General features: G+C 44.7%; 1 protein-coding gene across 1 annotated transcript in view; it reads right to left on the bottom strand.

The window, feature by feature from the left end:
• Positions 1–24,183, bottom strand: part of LOC147750886 (uncharacterized) — an 84,278-nt gene that overhangs the window by 37,796 nt on the left and 22,299 nt on the right. The window contains exon 2 of the mRNA XM_086918461.1: positions 7,624–7,743. Coding sequence (XP_086774587.1) covers positions 7,624–7,743 — 120 coding nt within the window. The remainder of the gene's footprint in view (positions 1–7,623; positions 7,744–24,183) is intronic.

Here is a 24,183-nt window from a genome sequence, read left to right as displayed (position 1 = left end):
TCCTTCGGCAACAGACGAGCGAGGAGGAGGGCCTGGAGGGAGTGGAACATGTTGGCAATGGAGGCCCCCATATTGCAACTTAACACTGCATTGTTGTGACAATGCACGAGCCACCACTTATCAAAGATGATCTTGACACACATGTCTTATTAGAGGTGGCGCCTTAAGCATTGATATGCATGGGTTTGGTCCGAGGGCTAAGGCCCCACTGAGAGGCATTATAGGTCCATTGAGTGCTACCAGAACCGTAGGTAACTCATATTGTACTCGTTATACATGTTGAAATGACCATATCACAACAATTACTCTTACTGAAAGCTTGATATCATGGACTTACTTCGGCATAATGCACAAAATGTTTAGGGGAAGGGAGGGAAAGGGTTCTTTACAGTTCCTGTTTGACAAACCGTATGCTAACATACACGGGAAGGTGCTGTTTATGTGTATAATCATTTGACATTGTATTAGTCGTATGCATTGCACTGATGTACCGTGCTTCATATACAGTAAAGGTTTTTGAAACTTGAAAAAAAATGATGTACAGTTCTTTTGTTTATCTTCCCTTGTAAAGCTCTCCGATACTCACAAAGGTCATTTTCGCGCTATAGAAAACCTTAAAAAATAAAAATAAAAAATAAATGAATAAATAAAATTTGAGAAACTGTTTTACCAAGATTATCCTTGCATTCCTAGGAGCATTCAAATAACAGTTGACCACAATCAAATCCATTTGTTTGTAGTTTGTTTTCAAACGGTGAATAGAAATCACTTGGGCTGCTGGACAGTTACACTCAAGCGCCCTCACAGACAAGTTGGCAGTATGCTTGATGAAAAGTGAAAGACCCCCTGATGGGTGACCAAAAGGGCTTAGCCAAGAGGCAGCTGCAAACATTTTTTAGAAGCCTGGTGTTGGACAGGCCTCGTGAAGGGCTCGCTCCCTCCCCGCATGACAGAGCCCGGACACCGGCTCTCCCGGTGTCACCAGAAGAACGACCCCGACGACCCACAGAAGCAACCCGCAACCCGTCCCCCACGGGACGCCTGCTCCCGAACATCTCAGTATCACGGGCCCGGGCCACCGTCAGCACCATTGCCCGGCCCAGCCGCCATCTTGGACACTGCACCACGAGGCCGCGTGGCCGCAGCTCGACCCCAACCCTGGGCCTGGCCAGGCCCAGACATCGAGGCACCACCATCCACCCAGGAGGTGAACGGACCACTTGGCAGGTCAATGGGAGAGAGGAGTGTCGATGGCTCTCCCCCGCCAGGTGCCGATCGCCCCCAGCCTCCCCGGACGCTGGCTCCACCCCCCTGCTGGGTGTCTGGACTCCCTCATCCCGGACCTCCCGACCTCCAAGAGCGAGGGTCCGGACATCAAAGGAGGCCAGACCTATAACTGGGGCAGCTCCAGAGCAGGAAGGGAGTTGTATCCTGGAGTCGAGAGACACCTAGAAGAACTCATCCTTGACGGACTGCTGGCGCTGCCGCAGCCCTGCCTTGTGAACCATCGTCCTGCCTGCTGGCGCTGCCGCGGCCCTCTACAACCTTCATCCTCATCGGGACCTGCTGGCGCTGCCGCGGCCCTCTGCAACCTTCATCCTCATCGGGACCTGCTGGCACTGCCGCGGCCCTCTGCAACCCTCATCCTCATCGGGACCTGCTGGCGCTGCCGCGGCCCTCTGCAACCCTCATCCTCATCGGGACCTGCTGGCGCTGCCGCGGCCCTTCTCAAGTGAGACTTATCATCCGAGCCTGCTGGCGCTGCCGCGGCCCGACCTTCCAGAACTCCGAGCTCGAGGATTGTGAGCTATTCATCGTACCACCTCAGTACCAGATCGGTACCAAGACTGTCCCGCTACCCCCTTTCCCTTCCAGAGACTAGAATTGAGAGGACCCTCGTGTACCGATCTCACTGTATCGTGATATCCTTGCGCCAAGAATCGCATATAAAAAGCGTTAACCTTATCCTTGTGTGGTGTCCATCTGTGGGGGGGAAGTTACTTGTCTGTACGATCGCTGGAGACGGCCCTCACCGGAGGCCTCTCCCCTTGTCCTCGGCCGACCCTCCAGGTCCCCGTCTAACACCTGGTAAAGCAAAGGGGGACAATGCCCAAGTTTCTTGAAGGCATAAAATGTCACCAGTACCTAAATTTTGGCACCCCTCCTCTCTTCCCATACATTTTTTGAGCTCAGTTACATTCCATGAGATTGTCATCCCTGGATTTGACATCCGTGCCAACTGTTTTGGGTGTCGAGAATTAATTAGAGCCTTCAACTGCGGTTTCCAGTTTATTAAACGAGTACTCCCGTCAGGACTGAGGTATGAGGCCCAAAAACTGTGTGGGGCTGTTACCCTTTGGAAAGTCCCTGTTAGATTCAATCAAGTGGATAGTAATATCCACTGTGTGTAACCATAGCTCAAGAAATCCTACCAAATAGACCCACTTTGATAAGTTGTATACACAAATGTGAAAACAATTTTAGTAAAAATACAAAGCAATTTATTAAAAATATACAATGTTATACATCAGTTACTGTGCCACAATATACAATGTAAAAAAACAGTGTAAGCACCCTCTAATTAATTCAATGGTGCACATATAATAAACACACATGAAATTTAAAAACAAACAATGGTTAAAAACAAGTTGTTTTTAACCATTGTTTGTTTTTAAATTTCATGTGTGTTTATTATATGTGCACCATTGAATTAATTAGAGGGTGCTTACACTGTTTTTTTACATTGTATATTGTGGCACAGTAACTGATGTATAACATTGTATATTTTTAATAAATTGCTTTGTATTTTTACTAAAATTGTTTTCACATTTGTGTATACAACTTATCAAAGTGGGTCTATTTGGTAGGATTTCTTGAGCTATGGTTACACACAGTGGATATTACTATCCACTTGATTGAATCTAACAGGGACTTTCCAGATTTCTGTCTTTCCTCCTACTCCTCGTCCCGTTATTGGATTTTTGAGGAGACCTCCCTTCTTGTTTTTTATTGCTGTTACCCTTTGCACAGCATCCTGCCCGATAGATTTTTTTGGGCTGAATCTCACCTCTCTCAGGGTACATGAGCAAACGATCTTTAGTGCTATTGATCTTTTTGTTTCCTCTGGTTCACAGTTTCTATTTCCACCTGATGTGCCCATAGGAACGCTGTGGGTTAATTGACCTGTGGACAGGTTTAATAGAACATACGGTTATTTTGGCGGGGTAGATTTCACAAGTTCGGTCCTCCAGTGCGCAAAAGTTTCTTTTACAGCCCACACTGCATCTCTCAGAGATCCAGTCCTCCATGCAGTTCGAGAGGCTTCTCCTCTGCCATTCATCCCACCCGAGTAAAATTTTACCAATAACAAATTTTCTGAGGTAATATGATTCAGGGCAGGGATGTGGGAGCAACGTTTCAGCAGGTTCCCCCGATTAAGCGTATCCTGAGGGCCCCTTTGGCACAACCTGGGAATGAAAACCAGTTCCGGCTGATCAATAGCCATCGCCTCTGTCATACCCAAGTGGTCAGGGTTTATCTACCCTATATTCGTAGATGCAGAGTCTGCATACTCTGCTCTACTCTCTGCTATATTCCAGTTGTCACTTGGCCCCTGAGTTGGGGCATTTTGTCGGTGGCAAGAGCCTAGAATTCCACGTAGGGAACCAGACTCCAGCATCCAGATCCCAGAAGTTGTACTTTCCCCTGGTACCTTTTGTGAGTCTAAAGATGTTATTCTCGTCTGTGGTGTCCAGATATCTGGACCTGCTATACAGCCCTGATAATCCAAGTTGATTAAATCTGCCTGTTGTGCACCTATATGGGGGAGGGGAGAGGGGGGGGAAACTCCCTTCAAAAGGTCCTTGGCTATAACCTTGCACTGACCTTGGAGCAGACTGCTTGTGTCCCTGCATCCTTAACGGTTCAGACAATCTCTTGCTGCTGCCCATATTTTTGACCTTACAGCCCACATTGGAAATTGCGTTCTCCATAGCCAAGCCAGTGGTCGGGACCACCTGTTTATTTATTCCAATACACCAAATCCACTTGATTGTTCCAAGGCTTTTGATAACACCCGCTGGTCCTTGGCAGTCTTTTTTGTGCTCAAATATTAGGAAAATTTTAGTAGGGATCTTTGACGATTTAATGATTTCTCTTTTTAATAAGCGTTATTTTTTCAATTGCTTTTTTAGCTTTTTTTTTTGCTCTCTGAGAGTCCAATCCCTACAATAATCTCTGCGGGCTGCTCATTTGAATACCCGGTACTATCTCAATTGTACTTCGTGGATCACTTGGAATCTCACTTCTTACTTGCTCCGACTGCTTCAGTTCAGTAGCGTTGTCTGACGCCGACTTTGCTCCTGGTGTAGTAGATTGGGAACTTGATACTTCATCCCCCTGACTTTCCTTCATAGCATTTGCCATCTCCTCTGGCAATAAGCTTCTTTCCTGGTAAGATGAATGCACTATTGAGTTCTTCATGCCTTCACCAGTGACCTCAATATTTCTGGAAGAGCACCAAGCTTGTCTATAATGGGGGAACATAAACAAGATTTACCCAAATCCAGAGCTCTTAGCTTCATGTCCAAGTGTGTTAATTTGCTCTCTATTTCTGCCAAATGTGTTGCACATGACTGAAGAGGATCTATCTGAAGTTCCATTTTACTCGACTGCCAAAGAAGCGCCCTGGCCATTACATCCTGCAGGGCACTTATATCACCCCAATGTAGATATCTTTTCCGAAACCAAATCTGAAACGGGGGGAGTAGTTGCAAGCCCTCCATCCAATCATCTGCGTTTTATTTAGCATATCCACTATTTGTGCTTCCATGGTGGCTAAAAACTGTTATGGAAGCTTTCCTTGCTCTTGATCAATGGGATGGCCATTTCCAACCATTGTTGGAATAAAAGATGAAGAGTTTCTAGCTGCGTTTACCAAAGGATTCGCTCCTAATGAGGTATTCAACTTCATAGGGGAAGGTGAACCTTGATCATTCCCCTTGTCCTTACTTTGCAACACTTGGGCTACTACTAAGATGTTGTTATTGATCGGTTCAACCAATTGAGAACTAGATTCAATAACACCAGACTTGAAAGCCAGGGACAATAGGAGGGAACCTGATCAATTTTGTCCTCGGGCCCTCATTTTAGGGTATGTGGGCAGCCATACCTGGGATCAAGGAGTTCTACACCGCAAGTTGGTAGCTTATACTTATCTCCTTTTAAAACTTCATCGAACAGCTTCGGACGTACCTGTGAACACACTACCAAAGGTAAATTGGAGCTGGTGCCGAGTAAGTTAGACTCCGCGGGTACAAAGGGGTCTAAGCGTGTCCAAACCGGGGCTGGAACACTCTTAACCAAAGGCAAATCCAAAGGCATACTGTTAGACCAAAAAAAGGTCCTGATTGAGCCTCTTGCAGAGCGAGTCACCCGTCCCTCTGTGTCATTACAGAGCACAGGCAGGGTCGCCCCCTCCTTCCGGGACAGTATCTCAAATTCCGGTGATTTCATTTCCATTGTCGGCTCTGTGGCTTTGCACCTCCCCATAATAGGATTAGACAAATGCTTTGGCCCACCTTGAAGGACCCGATTCCTGGACTAGACGAGTCCAGACAAATCTGAATTCCCCAAACCAAGAGAATGCTGGCCAGGCAGCTGATGAGAGCTTCTCCTGCCTGTTCCACAAATCCAGCCAGCGATCTCCGCCTCCCCAGGTGGAGGAGAGGCTGCGGGCCACTCTAAGTAATGCTTACTATGGTCGCTAATGTTGGGTGATGGGTGATGATTGAGTCACTGTACAATCACTTTTTAAACCACGTATATTATCCTCCCAGACTTTCGGACTAGATCAAAGCACTGTATCACAGCAGCACAGAAAGTTGCACCGTTGCCAGTATCGCTGGCACACGTTCTCACTGGAGGAGTTACCAAGGGGGGGGGGTATAGAGGCAGGGGGACAAGCACCAAGCAGGACACACCAGGGAGCACTCACAAGCCACACCTGGCACTAGTTAGGCCGCCTCCGTGGTCTCCTGCAGGCTCACATTTTTGCAGCCGTAGCAACAGCAACTGCATTCGTCTGTTTACACCACCCCCCCCACCCCTCCCCCCCCACCGCTGCACCCTTTCAGCTTGTATTATCGGAGCTGGCACCGCTTTCCCGCTTATCAGCCAGCCAGTCAAAGCCACTAGGTCCCATAGATACCCTCCAGACATTCTCCTACAGACTGGTGCTTTCACTCACTGCACCTGCCTTCAAGGGGGAAATCTCTCTCCCCTGTTGGAAGTGCAAATAGCATGCTGCCTGCACTGTGAAACAGCCGCTCCGCATTTCACTGAATGCCTGCCCACCCCTGGGAAGGCGCTGGTTGGTGGCTGCCCTGGCAGCAGCGTATTCATTGAAATATGGTGCACTGTCCTGGTTTGAGCCCAGCACGCTTGTTTAAAAGTGAGCCATTGCGCAAACAGGGACAGTGCACCCTATGTGTAATTTGGGCCCTGAACAGTTGGACACCAGCAGCAGCTTGAAGGCAGGGCACCCACCTCGTTGCTAAATACCACTCAACTACCCTGCCATCCCATCATCAGTATTTGCAACTATTTACTGTCCAGTTCCTTTGTGCTTTCCTTGTTATCTAATGCATGCACATATAGATCTTTAACGTGTCATCCAATACTGAGAAGTATCATCTGTTCAACACATTTACCTCGACATAGTAATACTTCAATATTTCTACATACCTAAACCTCATTTGACTATTACTCTGATGACATTCCTTTGAAACATCATAATGTCCCTCAATTAATAACATTAATCCTCGCCCTAAATTAAATGTATATAAATGAAAAATATTTTAACTTTATCGTAACACTAAATCAAATCATACCAAAAATTACATTGAGTTAAGTTTTAAAAAAATCAAATGTAAATGTACCTTCATCCTAACTCTAGACCTTAAATATAAGAGTAAATCATAATAATTAAATGTAACAATGGTTACCTTAGTATAGCCTGAATCCTTAAATATATTTAATCTATTGCATTAAATAAAAGTAAAAAATATTAGTATAATGTAGTTAATTCCAATGCTAATCCTAGTTCTATCCCCAATTCTAATTTAATTGTAGTTAAATTATATAAATAATTGCATTAAGTAATATTACCCTAGCTTCGGTTTAAATTAAATTAGTATGACAGTATTAATGACATTGAAGTGGCAGTCCGTCATGCTAAGTTTGTTGAAATAGTGATATGTCACAGTAATGTTTGTTGTAATGTGGGTGCTCCATGCAATTATTTTTCTTAGCATTGCTGTGCACAAAATACAACCTCCATAAAACTGGGTAAACCGCACTCAGTAAATTGGCAAGAAGACTGGTCCGGAATAGCGGGCCTAATTCTTATACTTACATAAACCTCAGATGGCACACTGCTGGCAGATGTTCTGAAGCAACTAGCATTATGCAGGAAACACAGTAAATAAATGCATTAAGGTGCTCTCAAATCAACTTGCGATGAACATGGATGTCTGACGAATAACTCCATTACAGTGCAAATAGTAACTCAAACACATGCTCTCCATTCTAGAATCCACACAATGCAGTGCAACGGTAGCATACCTTTAGAAGCATTTTCCTCAAACTTCTCCTCTTTGACGATTCCTCCTTCGATCTCAAGGCCAGGTGTGCTGGCCGACTCCTCCACCCTGTCTGCTTGTTCAGATCGTGGTCTGTGCTCTCCTGTATGGGTGAGAAGTGATAGTAGGACAGAAGGGATACGGGTGTTCTTTCTGGAGTAAGGTTTTCGATGGAGTTAACCTACTACGGAGAGCCTTAGATTAATTGATCGCCATACAAGCCAAGGAACATTAATTACTAAGTAAACCATGTGGACCTCCACGTGGCAGAAGAAAGAAGTGGCGCTTAATTTGGTGGTAGAAGGGATTTCATTCAGCAGAAGGAATTGCCTGTTGAACATCACTACTGAAGAATAACCCAGTCTCAGCCAACATATTTGACTGCACTTTAAAAAAAATATGTTACTGTGGCATGGGGAGACTCTTGGTCACCCACTTACCCTGTGAAGAATTGTTGAGATTAGATGCAAATATTTGCATCTAATCTGAGAGCATTCTGTGAGCATTATACTTAGCCTCATATTGTTAAACTTTTCAAACGTGTATAGATATTTTCATACTTGGGCTGCTGTCAGCAGTGCAGTCTAAGCTTACACCATTTAATTAGAACACTCACCCCAATAATAAAGGCTTTGCATTTATGAACTATAAATAAAGTTCGAACAGCATTCACTTAAGTACACAAATATTACCTTAACTGCAAACAATGGCTTTTCCTGATCCATCAAGTGGTACTGTAAACTGGCAGCCAAAGGGTTTGTGCTGCAGGAAGTTGGGCATACTTGTCCCTAAGACAAAATAAACATGAAACCTTGTTGTCCTAGGCCCTAAATAATATGTTCTAGAAGTCGGGCTATTAGAATTCCACACCCCTGACTCTATATAATAACCGATAGATATCAATAATTCTGACATGCACCTCACCCGCTTTCTGAGATTATTGCCCTCTATACTTCGATTTAACAGGTGTTTGCTGCACTATCAATAGGTCTGTAAAAGGAGATGTGAAGCAAATTTCCGGTTTCTGATTTGCAGAAGCTTCTAAAATAGCCTGTAAAGAGACAGGGGTCCTTTAAGTGTTTAAAATTACTGCAAATCACAAATTATTTTGGCGTTTGTGTCATGGAGGTTGTGTTTTGGGTGATGTGGACGTATTGTTGTTACTCTAGTCTTGAAGAAAGAGGTTGGCTTTTATTTGCTCTAGTCTTGTTACTCTTAACTTTTTTAAAGATGAAGTTTCTTATAAAGAGCACCTGAACCACCACTTGGATGTCTTTGTGTGCCATTTTAAAAAATATATATCACAGCAAAACTGGAAAACATTGGTTAAACTAACTAGTAAAACATTAATATCGAAAATGTGAAGAGAGGATTCAAGAGAACTCATTACATCTGATATTTGTGGAAGAGATGTGTATTTAAATTTCACCTGAAAGTGTTAAGCATGGGTAAAAATTCTGATGGTACAAGCTAAAAAGTTCCAAGTCACGATTGAGAGATTTTTAAGTTGTACCTTCTGACCAATTCTTTTAACCACAGATACCCCACCTTCAGAATATCCAAGTCATCAGACTAGATCCAGAAAGTTCTCCCAGCATGGACTCCTGCAGGTGGTACAGTGGCAATCTTGCACGCCCCAGAAGGGAGGGGACTGAGCCGCATTTAGTGTTCTGATGTCAGTTCTTCTCTTTCAATACCATTCAACGTAGATCTGCTCGGTTTTCTGATGATTGTCAAAATAATTTAAAGCCAATGGATGATGTTTCAGCTGAAAACGACAGGTTTCTAATGATGCCATTAGTTGAGAAAGCAAATGTCTCCCAGATCTGAACAACCTGTGCCTTGGGTGCATGGGCTCCAGGAACCTCCAGAAGTCATGTGAAAAGTACAACATCATGCACCTGAAAGTTAGCAGAGAGTGGGAAGCCTGGCTGTATGTCACTGAAGAGAAGAGGTGGTGTTTGAAGCTGTGGGCCCACTCCAAGTCATTGAACCACTCCTGATCATGAGGCTGGGTCAGAGCAAAAGTCCCATTCTCTTTCAAAGTCTTCAGGTAAGTCGAAAACATACCACAAAAACAAGAATGCCAAGCTGGGATCAATTCCATTTCACCACATGATCTCAAATGAGAGATTGGGAGGGTGACACTCAAAGGGTCCTGAGCCTCCAGTGTCTTCTGACACTGATCCAGTCCCTCAGCTAATCCTAGCATGCCCTGAATTTATTTCCCAGGCCATTCTCAGCTGTGCAGTAGACGGAGGCTCCTCTTGGACCTCTCAGCTGTCTTTGACATTCTAAAACAAAGACTCTATGAAGCCAGCATAGAGGGAACTGCTCTGGACTGGATCACGTCCTACCTTCAAAACCGAACTAATGTCATCCATACCCCACCTTTCTCTTCCAAACCGTACTCCACAAAAGCAGGGGTCCCTCAAGGTTCTATCATCTCGCCCAGGCTTTTCAACATCTACATGAAGTCATTATCTGTAGTGATCAATAAATTTCACCTCACGTGCTATAACTATGCAAATGACACGCGAATACTCCTTCAACTGTAATGCCCCAAAGACATTGGAAAATCACCAATATTCAGCTGTCTCAGGGCCGTGGATCAGTGGATGACTTGGAGCCATCTCAAATTGAATGCTTCAAAAACTGAAATACTCATGTGTGGCAATTGGAAACATTACAACCCGCTTGCCGCATGGCCTAATGAACTGGGATCACTGCCTAAAGTATCGAAGGAAGTAAGAAACCTCAGAATGACCATGAAATCCAAGCTGTCGATGAATGCCCAAGTGGATAAACTAGAAAAAACAAGCTTGGTCACTTTAAAAACACTGCAACAAATTTTCTCTCATTTGAGATTTCCACACAAGGTCCAAGCTACATCTCCCTTATTCTGTCCAAACTCGATTACGCCAATAGCCTCTACCACGTATCACCTTTAACGACCATGAAAAGATTACAACGGATTCAGAACGTGGCTGCCAGACTACTGTTGCATATCAAACCGCAAGACCACATCTCCCCTGCCTTGAAAGCCCTGCATTGGTTACCGGTTGCCAGAAGATCCACGTTCAAGCTGCTTTGTATCACCCACAAAGCAATACATGGAATGGAACCACTCTTCATCAGGAATAAAATCACCAAACGCATTCAACAAAGGAACCTCCGCTCTAAAGTAGCATCTCGCCTCAAAATACTAGCATACAAGAAAAAAAAACATGGGTGGCACATCCTTCTCTGTTCAAGCAGCCACACTATGGAAATCTTTACCCCCCAATATAAGGTCCACCAACAACCACCTTATCTTAAGAAAACTACTCAAAATGTGTCTCTTCCCCACATAAGCACCATACGCAAACAGAAATTTACAGCATATCCCTCCGTATATAAGCATTTGTTTTCGCTATAGATATGTTCGTATCTTTGTGTACTACTTTGTACAAACATGTAAAATAATTATGTTGTTGAGAGAAAAATAATAATAAATAAATAAAAATCATCTTTGGTCTACATGTACGTACTTCCATTGTGCATCTATGTACCTTCCATGTACTGGATATGTGTGTCTTACTTTTCTCCTGACAAAACCTATCGAATGCACTACCCTATTTCTCATCCTGTGGCTCCCATCAATATCTTTAATCTACATACCTCCTTTATGCATCTATATACTTTCAATGTACCTATGAATCTATATATTTATCACTTTCTTCTAATTTAGCATTTCCAATGCATTACCCTATTTCTCAGCCTATACTTCGCTCATTATATCTACTAGCCCAACCTTCTGAATCATCTCAAACTTCTTTCTACTACTCTTTCCAATGCATTACCCTAGCACTCATCCTATACATCTATCAATATATCCTCTACATCCACTCTCTCATTTATCCCAAACCCCATACCACTACTATGATTGCCAAAATAACCCTTTTTTAGACTCTCTCCCCCCAAAAAAATCCTACACTCTTTTATCCCTCCACTATCCTTTTCAATCAAGATTAACAGACTAACATGTTCACTTCTCAAATTCCATATTCAACTATACTAATTCACCACTAATCGTTTATAGGGTTCCAGAGAAGTGTGCTACTCGCTAATGAAGAGTCTCAACACCCCATCAGGGTTACAAGTGCTATATAAATGCAAACCTTTTTCCTTTTCTATCCCTCCCCAACCCTTCTCAATCCAAATAACTGACTAACATATCCACCACTAAAATTACTCATGTTTCACCGTACTAATTCAACACTAATCCTGATGGGTTCCAGAGTAGCGTGCTACTTGCGCTTCAAAACCCCACCAGGGGTAGCAAGCGCTATATAAATACAAACCTCTTACCCTCTTCTATCCTGCCACCTCCATTCTCTACCCAAATAACTGAATAACATATCCACTACTCAAACTACTTCATATTTTACTATACTAATTTTCAACACTAATCCTTCATGGGTTCCAAAGTGGCGTGCTACTTGCCAGAAAAGCACTTCAACACCCATCAGGGGTAACAAAGTGCTATATGAATGCAAACCTTTCTTCCCCCTTTTATCTCTCCGCTATCCTTCTCACTCCAAATAATCTGACTAAATATCCACCACTGAAATTACTTCATATTTCACCATATTATTTCACCACTAATCCTTAATGGGCCTGCTGAATAGCGTGGGTCAACAAGCGTTATATAAATACAAACCTTTTTCCTCCTCTATCCTTCTGCTATCATTCCAAATCCAAATGACTGACTAACTTATCCGACACTTAAAATGTACTTGCATGTTTCACTATACTAATTCAACACTAATCGTCTATGGATCCCCGAGTAGCGTGCTACTCGCCGAAAAAGCGCTTCAACGCCTCGTCAGGGGTAGTAAGCGCTATATAAATGCAATTACAATACAATACAATACTGGCAAACCTGCAGTGGTCCACAACTTGAAGCCAGCAGCTTACCTGTGCTGCTTTCCAATTATTTTTGATTCTTGTACTTCAGCCCATTTCAGTATGGGGGTGGCCACTACATTCATGGGAGTGTTCCCTCTTTCTGAAGAAAGTGTGGTAGTCATGCACTGCCTTATTATTTTTTTTAGATCATACATAGCACTGACGGCTCGTGAGCCTGTGTGGATGGCATATAAATAACAGTAGGGAACACAACTTCAGTACTTAGTAGGAAGAGAACTTACCTGCATTTAGGCAGTGGCAGTGAATTGGAGCTTAAGGGCAGAAAGCAGGGGAGTTCCGGGCAAAACTCTGCCAACACATTTGATTTATTGCTTTGGGCATATGCAGGTAGTGCTCATGAAAGACTTCTCCGTACTGCTTCTCTTTAAACTTATGGCTTCAGACAGTACTGTTGATCTTGCTCTTGAAAAGTGGTTTCTATTTTGTGTATGGCATCAGGGTAACAGATTTATATTATGGTATTGTTAATGTCATGCCTGCTCATTACAAACCCTCGCACAGGCAGAGTTTGCATGAGGGGTTGGCAAAACTGTGGTTGGCGGAAAAGCGTCCCTGGTGGATGAGCGCGCATCTGCGCATGCGCGCTGATGCCGATAATCATACTTAGGCCCGCCTAGCACTCCAGGAAGTGCTTCGCGATTAGCCAGAGTCAGTGTTCCGTTCCGGGTCACTGGTGGGGTTCCGTCCGAGGAGCTAGTGGTGGTGTCTCGTTTGCGGCGTTTTCCGCGTTACTGTGAGTTCAGGCTTTGCTGGCCTCACGGCTTACTTTTCCTTTTGCCTTTGCCTCAGTGTTTGTCTTGGGTTCGGGAACGATCCTGTTCCTTTGCTTTATGGTGTTACTTTTGTTTACCTTTCGAGTTTGTGATTTGTATCACAATACCTATGTTAGAGCTCTGTATCTGTTTAGGTTTCGACTGCAAAAAAGCTGCGCAAGCAGCTTTTGCGCAGGAGAAATCTAATGAGTTACAGTATGTTGCTCTGGAATACGCCCTCTGTTCCATTGGCTAGCTCCATAAATGGAGGCTAGCCATTGGAACAGAGAGGCGTCCGTCATGGCCGGACCAGATTCGGGGGCGTTCCCGAGAATTTTTGGCTTTTGGCTACGTCATGCTACGTCAGCCAAAAGCCGGGAATGCCCCCGAATCTGGGCCGGCCGGACCGTGCTTGCTGCTGTCCTGCCTTCCTCCGTGTCCCTCCTCCAGCCGTCCCCCCTCCCGCTCTCCGTGTGGTCCTGCCTTCCTCCGTGTCCCCCCTCCCGCCGTCCTCCCTCCCGCTCTCTGTGAGCCCGGGCACATTCTTGTTCCATTTAAAGCACTGAGTTGAAGCGACCAGAGGAGCAGCAAGGGGCGCGAGCGGGTGTGCTGCTGCCTCCGTCCTACCGCTCTATGACTTGAGCCACTGGTTCCTGGCCCTCGCTCAGAGTTGGTTATCTGACATAATATAACGTCAGGCTACACGTCCAGCGTGCACCACCTGCAAAGGGGGGATCTATCCTTTATGTGAGGAATGGTTCTTAAATTCTGGATCGCATCTCACTACAACATATTAAAAAAAAAAATAGCAGCTTCCCGTTTCAAATCTCCGGAATTCACAAACCAATATAATGGTTTGAAAAGCTATGCCAGATACACACTGACTGCTTAAAATGTCCGTCATCAACTGTAGCAGGACTCGTTTAACAACGCTATCGATGCGGTGGGCTCCACCTCCACCACCTGACTGACATAGCAACCCAGGTCCCAATGAGCTAATAAGTTACTGTTTCCGAAACCTCAATGGATAGATGTCGGAAGGATGAAATGCGGAGTTGCAGTTTGAGCCTGTGGTTGCAGGTAGCAGTCCGATTTCAACAGAGATTGATCAATTCACAATGTTTCCTCAAATACTATGTTGAATTCGATTAACTCGATTTTCTGAAGAACATTTGAATGTTGTGCTGTTTTTATTTAAAAAAGCAAAACCTTTTTAAACAACAATCGTGGTCCGCCATAATGATTTCTGTATCTTTAACCATAGCAGGAGCTATCACAATTGAAGAAAAAGTTACTATTAATATGTGTTTCCTTGCGTGTCTTGTCAAACGGGTTCGAATTCTGTTGTGCTTTTATTTACATTTTCTTTATATTTTCCTATGGTTGTTTTTAAATCCGAAATAAGTAGCATATAAATATAAATGCATATAAACCTAATTAACCCCTGCTCTGCTTATCAAGCACGGCCAACAGGACCGCAGGAGTTACTGATTGTAATCTCCCGACCCCCTGGGGGAATAGGGCGGGGAAGGGCATCAGGGAGGGACTCGCATGTGTGTGTATATTGATCGCACTGTTAGAGTGTACGCGGAGTCGTCCTTCTGCCTCGGCAGTCCTTCGCCGTCCCTTGCCGCAGTCGGTCTTCTTCAAACGATGTTGTTGTCGCGCCGCTCCCCCAGCTCCTTCGAAGACGTTGTGCTTCTGCCGGGGAGCGGCGGTGCTTAAATCCTCTTGAGCCCCCTAAAGGGTCTCAGGTGAACCCCCTTTGATTGGGGGGTTCAAAGGTAGCAAGGTTGACCATTGGTCGCCCCCCGTGGGCGCCCAGGTCACGAGGTCACTTCCTGTCGGGGTGGCTGATGCGCACCCCGTTTCCGCTGGTTCTGGCCGCTTCGGGGCGCCCAGAACCAGTTCCCATCCCCCTGTTGGCACCGCGTGGGTTATGGCGCCGGCCCTCGAGCCTCCCCCACCCTGCGGGCGGGTGCGGCGGCCTCTGCAAAAGAGCAACACAGGCCCAGATGGTACCAAGCCCCCCTCCCCCAGCGCTCCTCCTTTTCCAAACTAGCGACCAACAAACTTCTAGCCGTCTCACCCTCAATTTGTGTTTATATGGATCGCTGCTGTGTCTGTCTCCATGGACACTGTACCCAATATAATAGATTGTAATGGCTCAGAGTTGGTTATCTGACATAATATAACGTCAGGCTACACGTCCAGCGTGCACCATCTGCAAAGGGGAGATCTATCTTTTATGTGGGGAATGGTTCTTAAATTCTGGATCGCATCTCACTACAACCTATTAAAAAAAAAATAGCAGCTTCCCGTTTCAAATCTCCGGAATTCACAAACCAATATAATGGTTTGAAAAGCTATGCCAGACACACACTGACTGCTTAAAATGTCCGTCATCAACTGTAGCAGGACTCGTTTAACAACGCTATCGATGCGGTGGGCTCCACCTCCACCACCTGACTGACATAGCAGCCCAGGTCCCTCTGAGCTAATAAGTTACTGTTTCCCAAACCTCAATGGATAGATGTCGGAAGGATGAAATGCGGAGTTGCAGTTTGAGCCTGTGGTTGCAGGTAGCAGTCCGATTTCAACAGAGATTGATCAATTCACAATGTTTCCTCAAATACTATGTTGAATTCGATTAACTCGATTTTCTGAAGAACATTTGAATGTTGTGCTGTTTTTATTTAAAAAAGCAAAACCTTTTTAAACAACAATCGTGGTCCGCCATAATGATTTCTGTATCTTTAACCATAGCAGGAGCTATCGCAATTGAAGAACAAGTTACTATTAATATGTGTTTCCTTGCGTGTATTGTCAAACGGGTTTGAATTCTGTTGTGCTTTTATTTACATTTTCTTTATATTTTACTATGGTTGTTTTTAAATCCGAAATAAGTAGCATATAAATATAAATGCATATAAACCTAATTAACCCCTGCTCTGCTTATCAAGCACGGCCAACAGGACCGCAGGAGTTACTGATTGTAATCTCCCGACCCCCTGGGGGAATAGGGCGGGGAATGGCATCAGGGAGGGACTCGCATGAGTGTGTATATTGATCGCACTGTTAAAGTGTACGATCAATGTCTTTATCCACATTGGCGTGGGGGGGCTGCAGATGAGCACCTGGCCCCGGGCTAAAAGAGCAACATAGGCCCAGATGGTACCAAGCCCCCCTCCCCCAGCACTCCTCCTTTTCCAAACTAGCGACCAACAAACTTCTAGCAGTCTCACCCTCAATTTGTGTTTATAAGGATCGCTGCTGTGTCTGTCTCCATGGACACTGTACCCAATATAATAGATTGTAATGGTTGTTTAGTTGAAACTAGCCTTATAAATCAGAGCAGTTGTTGGGATAGCAGTTTAGCACATGCGTAGAACTGACAACGACTTGATCCAATGAGGTTCAGGGGGTTTGTTACACTGTAGACAGTGCGCGCCAAGCTGTCTCTTGAACAAGCATTTGCAATGCAATAGGTCTCGCATTTACGCAAGTTAAAGCTCTTTCCATTGTAAATGACAACTTCATTTCTTTTTGTTTTAAAATTTAAAACCAAAATAAAATCCATAGCCATTTACAATGCCAATAGCTCAAACGCGCTTAACTGCGAGACCTATTGCATTGCAAATGCATGTTGTTATAGTCCTCACTTTGCTGGCAGTTGGTTATCCGTAAAGAGTACTCTCGTTATTCGCTTCATCCCATGGGCCCTGCCCCCTCGCTGTGCTTGCTTCCCTGCCCCCTCGCTGTGCTTGCTTCCCTCCCTGCCCCCTCGCTGTGCTTGCTTCCCTCCCTGCCCCATCGCTGTGCTTGCTTCCCTGCCCCCTCGCTGTGCTTGCTTCCCTGCCCCCTCGCTGTGCTTGCTTCCCTGCCCCCTCGCTGTGCTGGCTTCCCTGCCCCCTCGCTGTGCTGGCTTCCCTGCCCCCTCGCTGTGCTTGCTTCCCTCCCTGCCCCCTCGCTGTGCTTGCTTCCCGGCCCCCTCGCTGTGCTTGCTCTCCTGAGTGTGTGTTGGCTCTGGGTGGGTGTGTGTGGCTCTGAGTGGGTGTGTGTGGCTCTGGGTGTGTGTGTGTGGCTCTGGGTGTGTATGTGTGTGTGGCTCTGGGTGTGGCTCTGTGTGGCTCTGGGTGGCTGTGTGTGTGTGTGTGTGTGTGTGTGGTCTGTGTGTGTGTGGGTCTGTGTGTGTGTGGGTCTGTGTGTGTGGCTCTGTGTGTGTGGCTCTGTGTGTGTGTGGGAGGGGCTCTGTTGGTGTGGGTGGGTCTGTGTGTGTGTGTGGGTCTTTGTGTTTTTGTGTGGCATTTGCCAGAGATTCAACTATTGGCATTGTAAATGACAATGCCATTTATGTATCTGTTTTCAAAACCAACATATAAATACAAATGTTGTCATTTACAATGCCAATAGCTCAAACTTTTCAAAAGGTGAAACCATTGCATTGTAAATGCTTGTTTTGTGATTATTAATGCTCCTTGCGTTTAGCAATTTTTGTTCCTACCGCAATTATCTGTTTTCATTTAGTACTGTATAATGTACAGAGTCAATCTCTTGTATCTTTGATCCTGCCGAGTGTTCTTTGTGAATTCACAAGGTGTTCACTGTTGGCGGAGTTGTATAAATTCGGTCCTGGTGTACTGGTTGTATGAGATTATTCATTACCTCATCGCCAGTTATACATTTATACTTTATTCCAAGGGGGAACGGCTAACCATCTGGTACATTCTAGCCACAGTTCTGGTGTTCAAGAACCTGCCTGAGTGAAGACTGCTGTTTGCTCTGTCTTCCCTACCTTTCCTAGTTGTGTTTCCCCCTGGTTATCACTTGTGTGTCAGTGTTGTAACCTTACATCAAGGGGTGATAGGGGTGAAATTGGGTACTATACTTCAGGCAGACCCCCCAGGATATAGCGGCATGGATTAGCAAATTTAGCGGCACAAAAATGGAAATTTAGCGGCACAAATATGGAAATTTAGCAGCAATTTTGCGGCATTTTATTTGGCCATTTTTCCTACAACAAAGGGCTCAATAGCGTGGAGAGTGAGTAGCTGTCAAGCAGGGCATAGATCGGAGATTAGCAGAATGCTAAAAGGGTAAATAATGATAAGCCCTTAACAAAACAGTTAACATTATCCTTAATTGGTTTAAGTGATGTACTTTAATTGCATTTTGCTTTTAGCTGTTATTTATTGGTATGCATCTATTGTAAAATTCTACTCAATACTTAGCTAATTGTTTTACTGCATGCGTGTTTATATAGTGCGAGCCTTGCTATAACGCAAAAGAGGTACACATTAGAAAGTGTGTATACTTTAAGGCAGCATCAGAACAATAAGCGGTTCTGAACACCCCCTGTTTTGTAGAATTTTCTCCTGTACCGCATCAAACCCATTGTCATAGTTCATTACTTTATTCTGAATAACTTTTTTGTTTTACCTACACCATATGGCATTCAGCATTACTTATGTCTGCACCGATTTTTTCAGTCTCAAACATAAACTAATTTTCTTGGATTTTTCTCATACAAATGTGTGCGTTCCTACTCACCTTTATTAATAAAAAAAAAAAAAGTTAATTAAAATACCTAAAATGCCACGATTGGATACAGTATTTTGTTCTAACTGTCTCAGAGGTGCAGCCATCCATTACTACCGACTGGTTTCATCCAACTACTTCTCTTTTAAGCCATTTTAGCAAGTAGCCTTCTTTAAGCAGCCCTTTGAAGTGTGATAATAGTTCATTTTACATGTCTGACTCCGAAGAAAGAGGATAAAGTCGCCCAGTGCTGGCTACATGCCTTCCTGTGACCTTTGACCCGGAGAACATTTAAGGAGCAGAGGCCTGAGGATTTAGAGATTTTCCTTGACCTCTTCAAATACAACTTTATATTTTCACGTGTTGTCATTGAAATGTATCGAAGGGTGTTTTAATTAAGATTTGAAGGTTCCAGAGTTGTCACATGCCTACAGGTCTTGAAAATAACTGCCGAAATGATGTAGTCGCTTAGATCCAGGTGTTTTAAGCTCCAGTTCCGTTTCCCTCTTTTCAGAGTCGGGGAAAATAAGGCTCCAATAGAGTTGTGGCTTACATCGACTGTCGTGATCGCCCGTGGTTAATTATTCCAGCCCTAGGCAGAGGGGTCAAAGAAGGGGCGAAAAACAAAGCCTCATTAACAAGTGAAAGGTCTTTTAAAGACCTGTTAAGTACTCGGGTGCGGCTGGCAGCTAAAAACCTGACTGTCTGTGTGTCCCCGGGAAGCTGCTGACACACACAATTGGGGAGGGGCGCACAGCCAATAAAAGGCATTGTTTGTTTGGCTGTCTCCCGGTAGAGACACTTTTTTGTAAATATCGCGGCCAATATGGATATTATCGCGGCCATCGCGGTAGTCCGCCGATTTCGCGATTTTTTCGTAAATCGCGATAAACTGCAGGGTCTGTTCAGGCTCCAAGGCACTCCTGAGACAACAAGGCTCAAGCACAACAGATCGCGAAGCCTTATATATTTGTCTCCCGAGTGCCATGGATCTTACTCTAGCAGATGTGGCCAACATGATAGGGAACCTCCAGAGAGAGACACAAGCCCTATCCGATCTAGTAGAGGCGTTGCAAGGGGACAGAACAGATAGAGCTGGACCTAGCACAGCCACTCCGATAGTACAAGTAGTGACCCCACAGGCTATTTCCTTAGCCCCACCCGAACGCTTTTATGGAGACCCTAGTAAATGTGCTGCTTTTCTTACCCAATGCCAACTCCACTTTCTTTGTAAAGCTTCCTGTTTCCCCAATGACCAAGCTAAAGTTGCATTTGTTCTTTCATACTTGGGTGGGTCAGCAGCCAATTGGACTATCCCTCTGACCGAAAAAGATGACCCTCTTCTCTTAGATTACACGGAGTTTCGTAGAGAGATACGCAAGATGTTTGACAAACATTCATTCACTCATGCTGCAAACACAGAATTGTTGAACCTGAAACAGGGATCCAAAGACCTTATTACATATATTTCCACTTTTAATCGGTTAGTGGTTGAAGCAGATTGGCCCACAGAGAAACGCAGCGCCCTTTTTTATAAAGGACTGCGGGATGAGTTAAAAGATGCATTAGCCCATGTAGTGGACCCTCCTGTTACTTGTCCAGAATTGATAGATCTGGTAGTAAAAATAGATCACAGATTGAGTGAAAGAAGAAAGGATAAGGGCCGCTTTGATTATCCTAAAACAGTAATGAGAGAAAAGAAACCGGAAACAGAAAGCAAAGCCGAGGATCCAGAACCTATGCAAATAGGCAGTATCAAAGGGCCTTTAACAGAAGCAGAAAAACAAAGACGAAGAGATAGTAGACTATGTCTTTATTGTGGGAAAGCAGGGCATTTCCTGCGATAATGCCCTGTGAAACCGAAACAGTTCCTTCCGCGGGTCGGAAAACTAGGAGACCCGAGATCAAGAGAGACCACGCTCTCGGGTCCTGTTAAACATATGGTCTCATCATTGCTGTCTAATAAGGGTCACTTTTTTATTCCCGCTCAGTTGTGTTAGTTGGGTAGTACTATTAAACTTCCTATATTGCTGGACTCCGGGGCCTCAGGCAACTTCATGGACAAACATTGGGCGTTCGAACATTCAGTCCCTGAAGTACTAAAGACCGTGACTGAGGAGGTGTTCACAATTGATGGCGGTCCTTTGAAATCAGGACCAATCACGCATACCTCCGGCCTTCTTGAACTTACTATGGCCTCCACACACTGGGAAATGATTACCTTTGATATAATTGAATCCCATCAGTTTCCTGTAGTGTTAGGTCTTCCTTGGCTACGCCTGCATAATCCTTGTATAGATTGGCAACAATCGCATATTTCGTTTGGGGATGGATGTGTCGGGCATAAGACAGACGATTTAAGGTCACAAGACTCAGAGAGCCCGAGGTATTCAGTTACCCATGCTCCTAATGTATAGAAAACAGTCACCTTAGTTTCCCCTTCTACAGAAAGAACTTTGTCTGTGGAACAGCCTGAGACTGCTTTGCCTTCAGAATATCACATGTTCCAGTCCGTATTCGACAAAGAACAAGCCACCATATTGCCCCCTCACAGGGTTTACGATTGTCGGATAGACCTGCAACCAGGGGCGCGAATACCTACGAGCAGAGTCTATTAGTTAACAAAAAAAGAAAATCAATACCTGAGGGAATACCTTGATACGATGCTTGACTTGGGGTTCATTAGAGCCTCCAGATCACCTGCCTCATCGGCTCTCTTTTTATTCCCAAAAGGGAGGGGGGATTACGTTGCTGCATCGATTATAGATCCCTTAATTCCATCGCCATTAAGAATAAATACCCTTTGCCACTCATCTCCTCTCTATTAGACCAAATCAAAGACGCCGAATGGTTTACCAAATTGGATCTACGAGGCGCCTACCACCTCGTTAGAGTTAAAGAGGGAGTTGAGTGGAAGACGGCCTTCTGCACCAAATTCGGGTTATATGAATATTTGGTAATGCCCTTTGGGCTTTGCAATGCCCCCTCGGCGTTTCAGTATTTTATCAATGAAGTACTAAAAGAACAACTAGATAAAAGTGTAATAGCTTATATCGACGACTTACTGATTTATTCTAAGACACTTAATGAACACATTCTACACGTACAGGCCGTACTCAAATTACAGGATAATCAGCTTCTCTGTAAACTGGACAAATGCTTTTTTCACCGTCATCGAGTAGCTTTCCTGTGGTATATAGTTTCGACTCAAGGCTTACAAATGGACCCACAAAAAGTCTCAGCTGTACTACAATGGCCTCCCCCCAGAAACATGAAGGAAGTCCAACAGTTCATCGGATTCGCTAATTTTTATAGGCGGTTTATCCATCAGTTCTTTGAGGTTGTTTCTACCATTAACAGGTTGTTACGCAAGGGTGCAGTCTTTCTTTGGTCTGAGGATGCAAACGTTGCTTTCAACGCACTAAAGTCTGCATTCACTCAGGCCCCCCATTTTGAAGCATCCGGATCCCAGCAGTCCATTCATTGTTGAGGCAGATGCCTCCCAAGTGGCAGTTCACCACTGCCTGTGAGAGCACCAAGTGGGTGCTCTCACAGGCAGATCCTGACACAGGCGAAATACACCCTGTAGCCTACTACTCGCACAAACTCACACCCGCTGAAGCCAATTATGCGGTAGGGGAAAAAGAACTACTTGCTATTAAAAAGGTGTTGGAAGAATGGCGACAATATCTGCTTGGTTCTCATCACACAGTCACAGTCCTGACAGATCATCGGAACTTACAATATTTGAAAACAGCTAGAGCATTGTCCATGAGACAGTTGAGGTGGACTCAGTTCTTCAGCGAGTATGACTTCATTATTCACTTTCGGGCCGGGAGAAAGAATGGGAAAGCGGATGCCTTGTCACATATGGGGTTTGATCCTTTTCCTGTGGAGGAAGAACCCCCCCAGTATCATAGGTTCCTATAAAATAATAGGGGGGCTCTCAGCAGAGGAGCACTTTGTGCAACAAATAAGACTCGCTCAGCAAGAACCTTCGATGTTGGCCCTGTTGAGAAACCAAACAACGACTGTCATTGAGGGAATGCATTGCGTGCAGGGAGGGTTAGTTATACCTACCTCACCCCTTCAACAAAGAGTCTTAGAATGGTGCCATTCTCATGGAGTTGCGGGACACCCTGGGTATAAGAGGACATTGGAACTAGTGAAGAGGTATTGTTGGTGGCCTCATATGGCTAACGATGTTCAACAGTATGTACGTACATGCCATGTGTGTGCCCAAGGAAAAGTCTCGCATGAGGGGTTAGTGGGATTGCTTCATCCTATCCCCACTCCTCCTGAGCCTTGGCACACCGTGTCCATGGACTTTATTGTCGAATTACCATGTACCAAGGGAGGAAACACCACGCTGCTTGTGGTGGTGGATATGTTCACCAAATCTGCCCATTTTATTCCCTTAAAGAAATTGCCTACTTCTCAATCCCTAGCTACAGTCTTTTTGCATAACATTGTTAGATTACATGGCATGCCCTCAGTATTGATTACAGATAGGGGGACACAATTTGTATCCAAGTTTTGGAGACAGTTATGTAGCGCGCTACACATAGACATGCCTCTTTCATCCAGCCATCACCCTCAGACAGACAGGCAAACCGAAAGGGTGAACCAGAGCCTTGAGCAATTCCTCAGATGCCAAACATTACTGGATCAGAAGGAGTGGGATGACTTAGTTTGGCTTGCAGAACTATCCTATAACAATAGCCATAATTTTTCCACTCTGTACACCCCTTTTTATGGTTCTCATGGTTTTCATCCTAGAGTTTTGCCCCTCTCTTTGATAAAAACACCCGCTGTAACAGATTTGGTTAACCACATCCAAACGGTACAGTCAAACATACATGACAATCTTGATAGAGCTAAGTCGGAGCTTAAGAGAAAGGCTGATTCGCATAGAAAGACTGAACCCGTTTATCACACGGGAGATAAGGTGTGGCTTTCCACTAAACATTTAAGTCTAAAGGGTTCTTGCAAGTTTAAGCCTAAATATGTAGACCCTTTCCAGATTTACCAAATTATAAACCCCGTTGCCATGAAATTGACACTGCCGCCGCCCATGAAAATACATCCTGTATTCCACGTGTCCCTTTTGAAACCTGTCATTCCAGGCACTCGTCTTCCAGCCGTACCTATTCCCACATTGGTGGATGCTGATGAAGAGTATGAGGTAGGAGCTATCATAGATTCAAGACGTGTAAGGAGGCGTCTCCAGTATCTTGTTCACTGGAAGGGTTATGGCATTGAGGAACGCTTGTGGGAGCCTG

Source organism: Lissotriton vulgaris, chromosome 1_1 (assembly GCF_964263255.1).
Source record: "Lissotriton vulgaris chromosome 1_1, aLisVul1.2, whole genome shotgun sequence".
NCBI classification, from domain to species: domain Eukaryota; kingdom Metazoa; phylum Chordata; class Amphibia; order Caudata; family Salamandridae; genus Lissotriton; species Lissotriton vulgaris.
The sequence above is the reverse complement of the archived record's forward strand: the minus strand, read 5'-3'. Positions and strand labels throughout refer to the sequence as shown.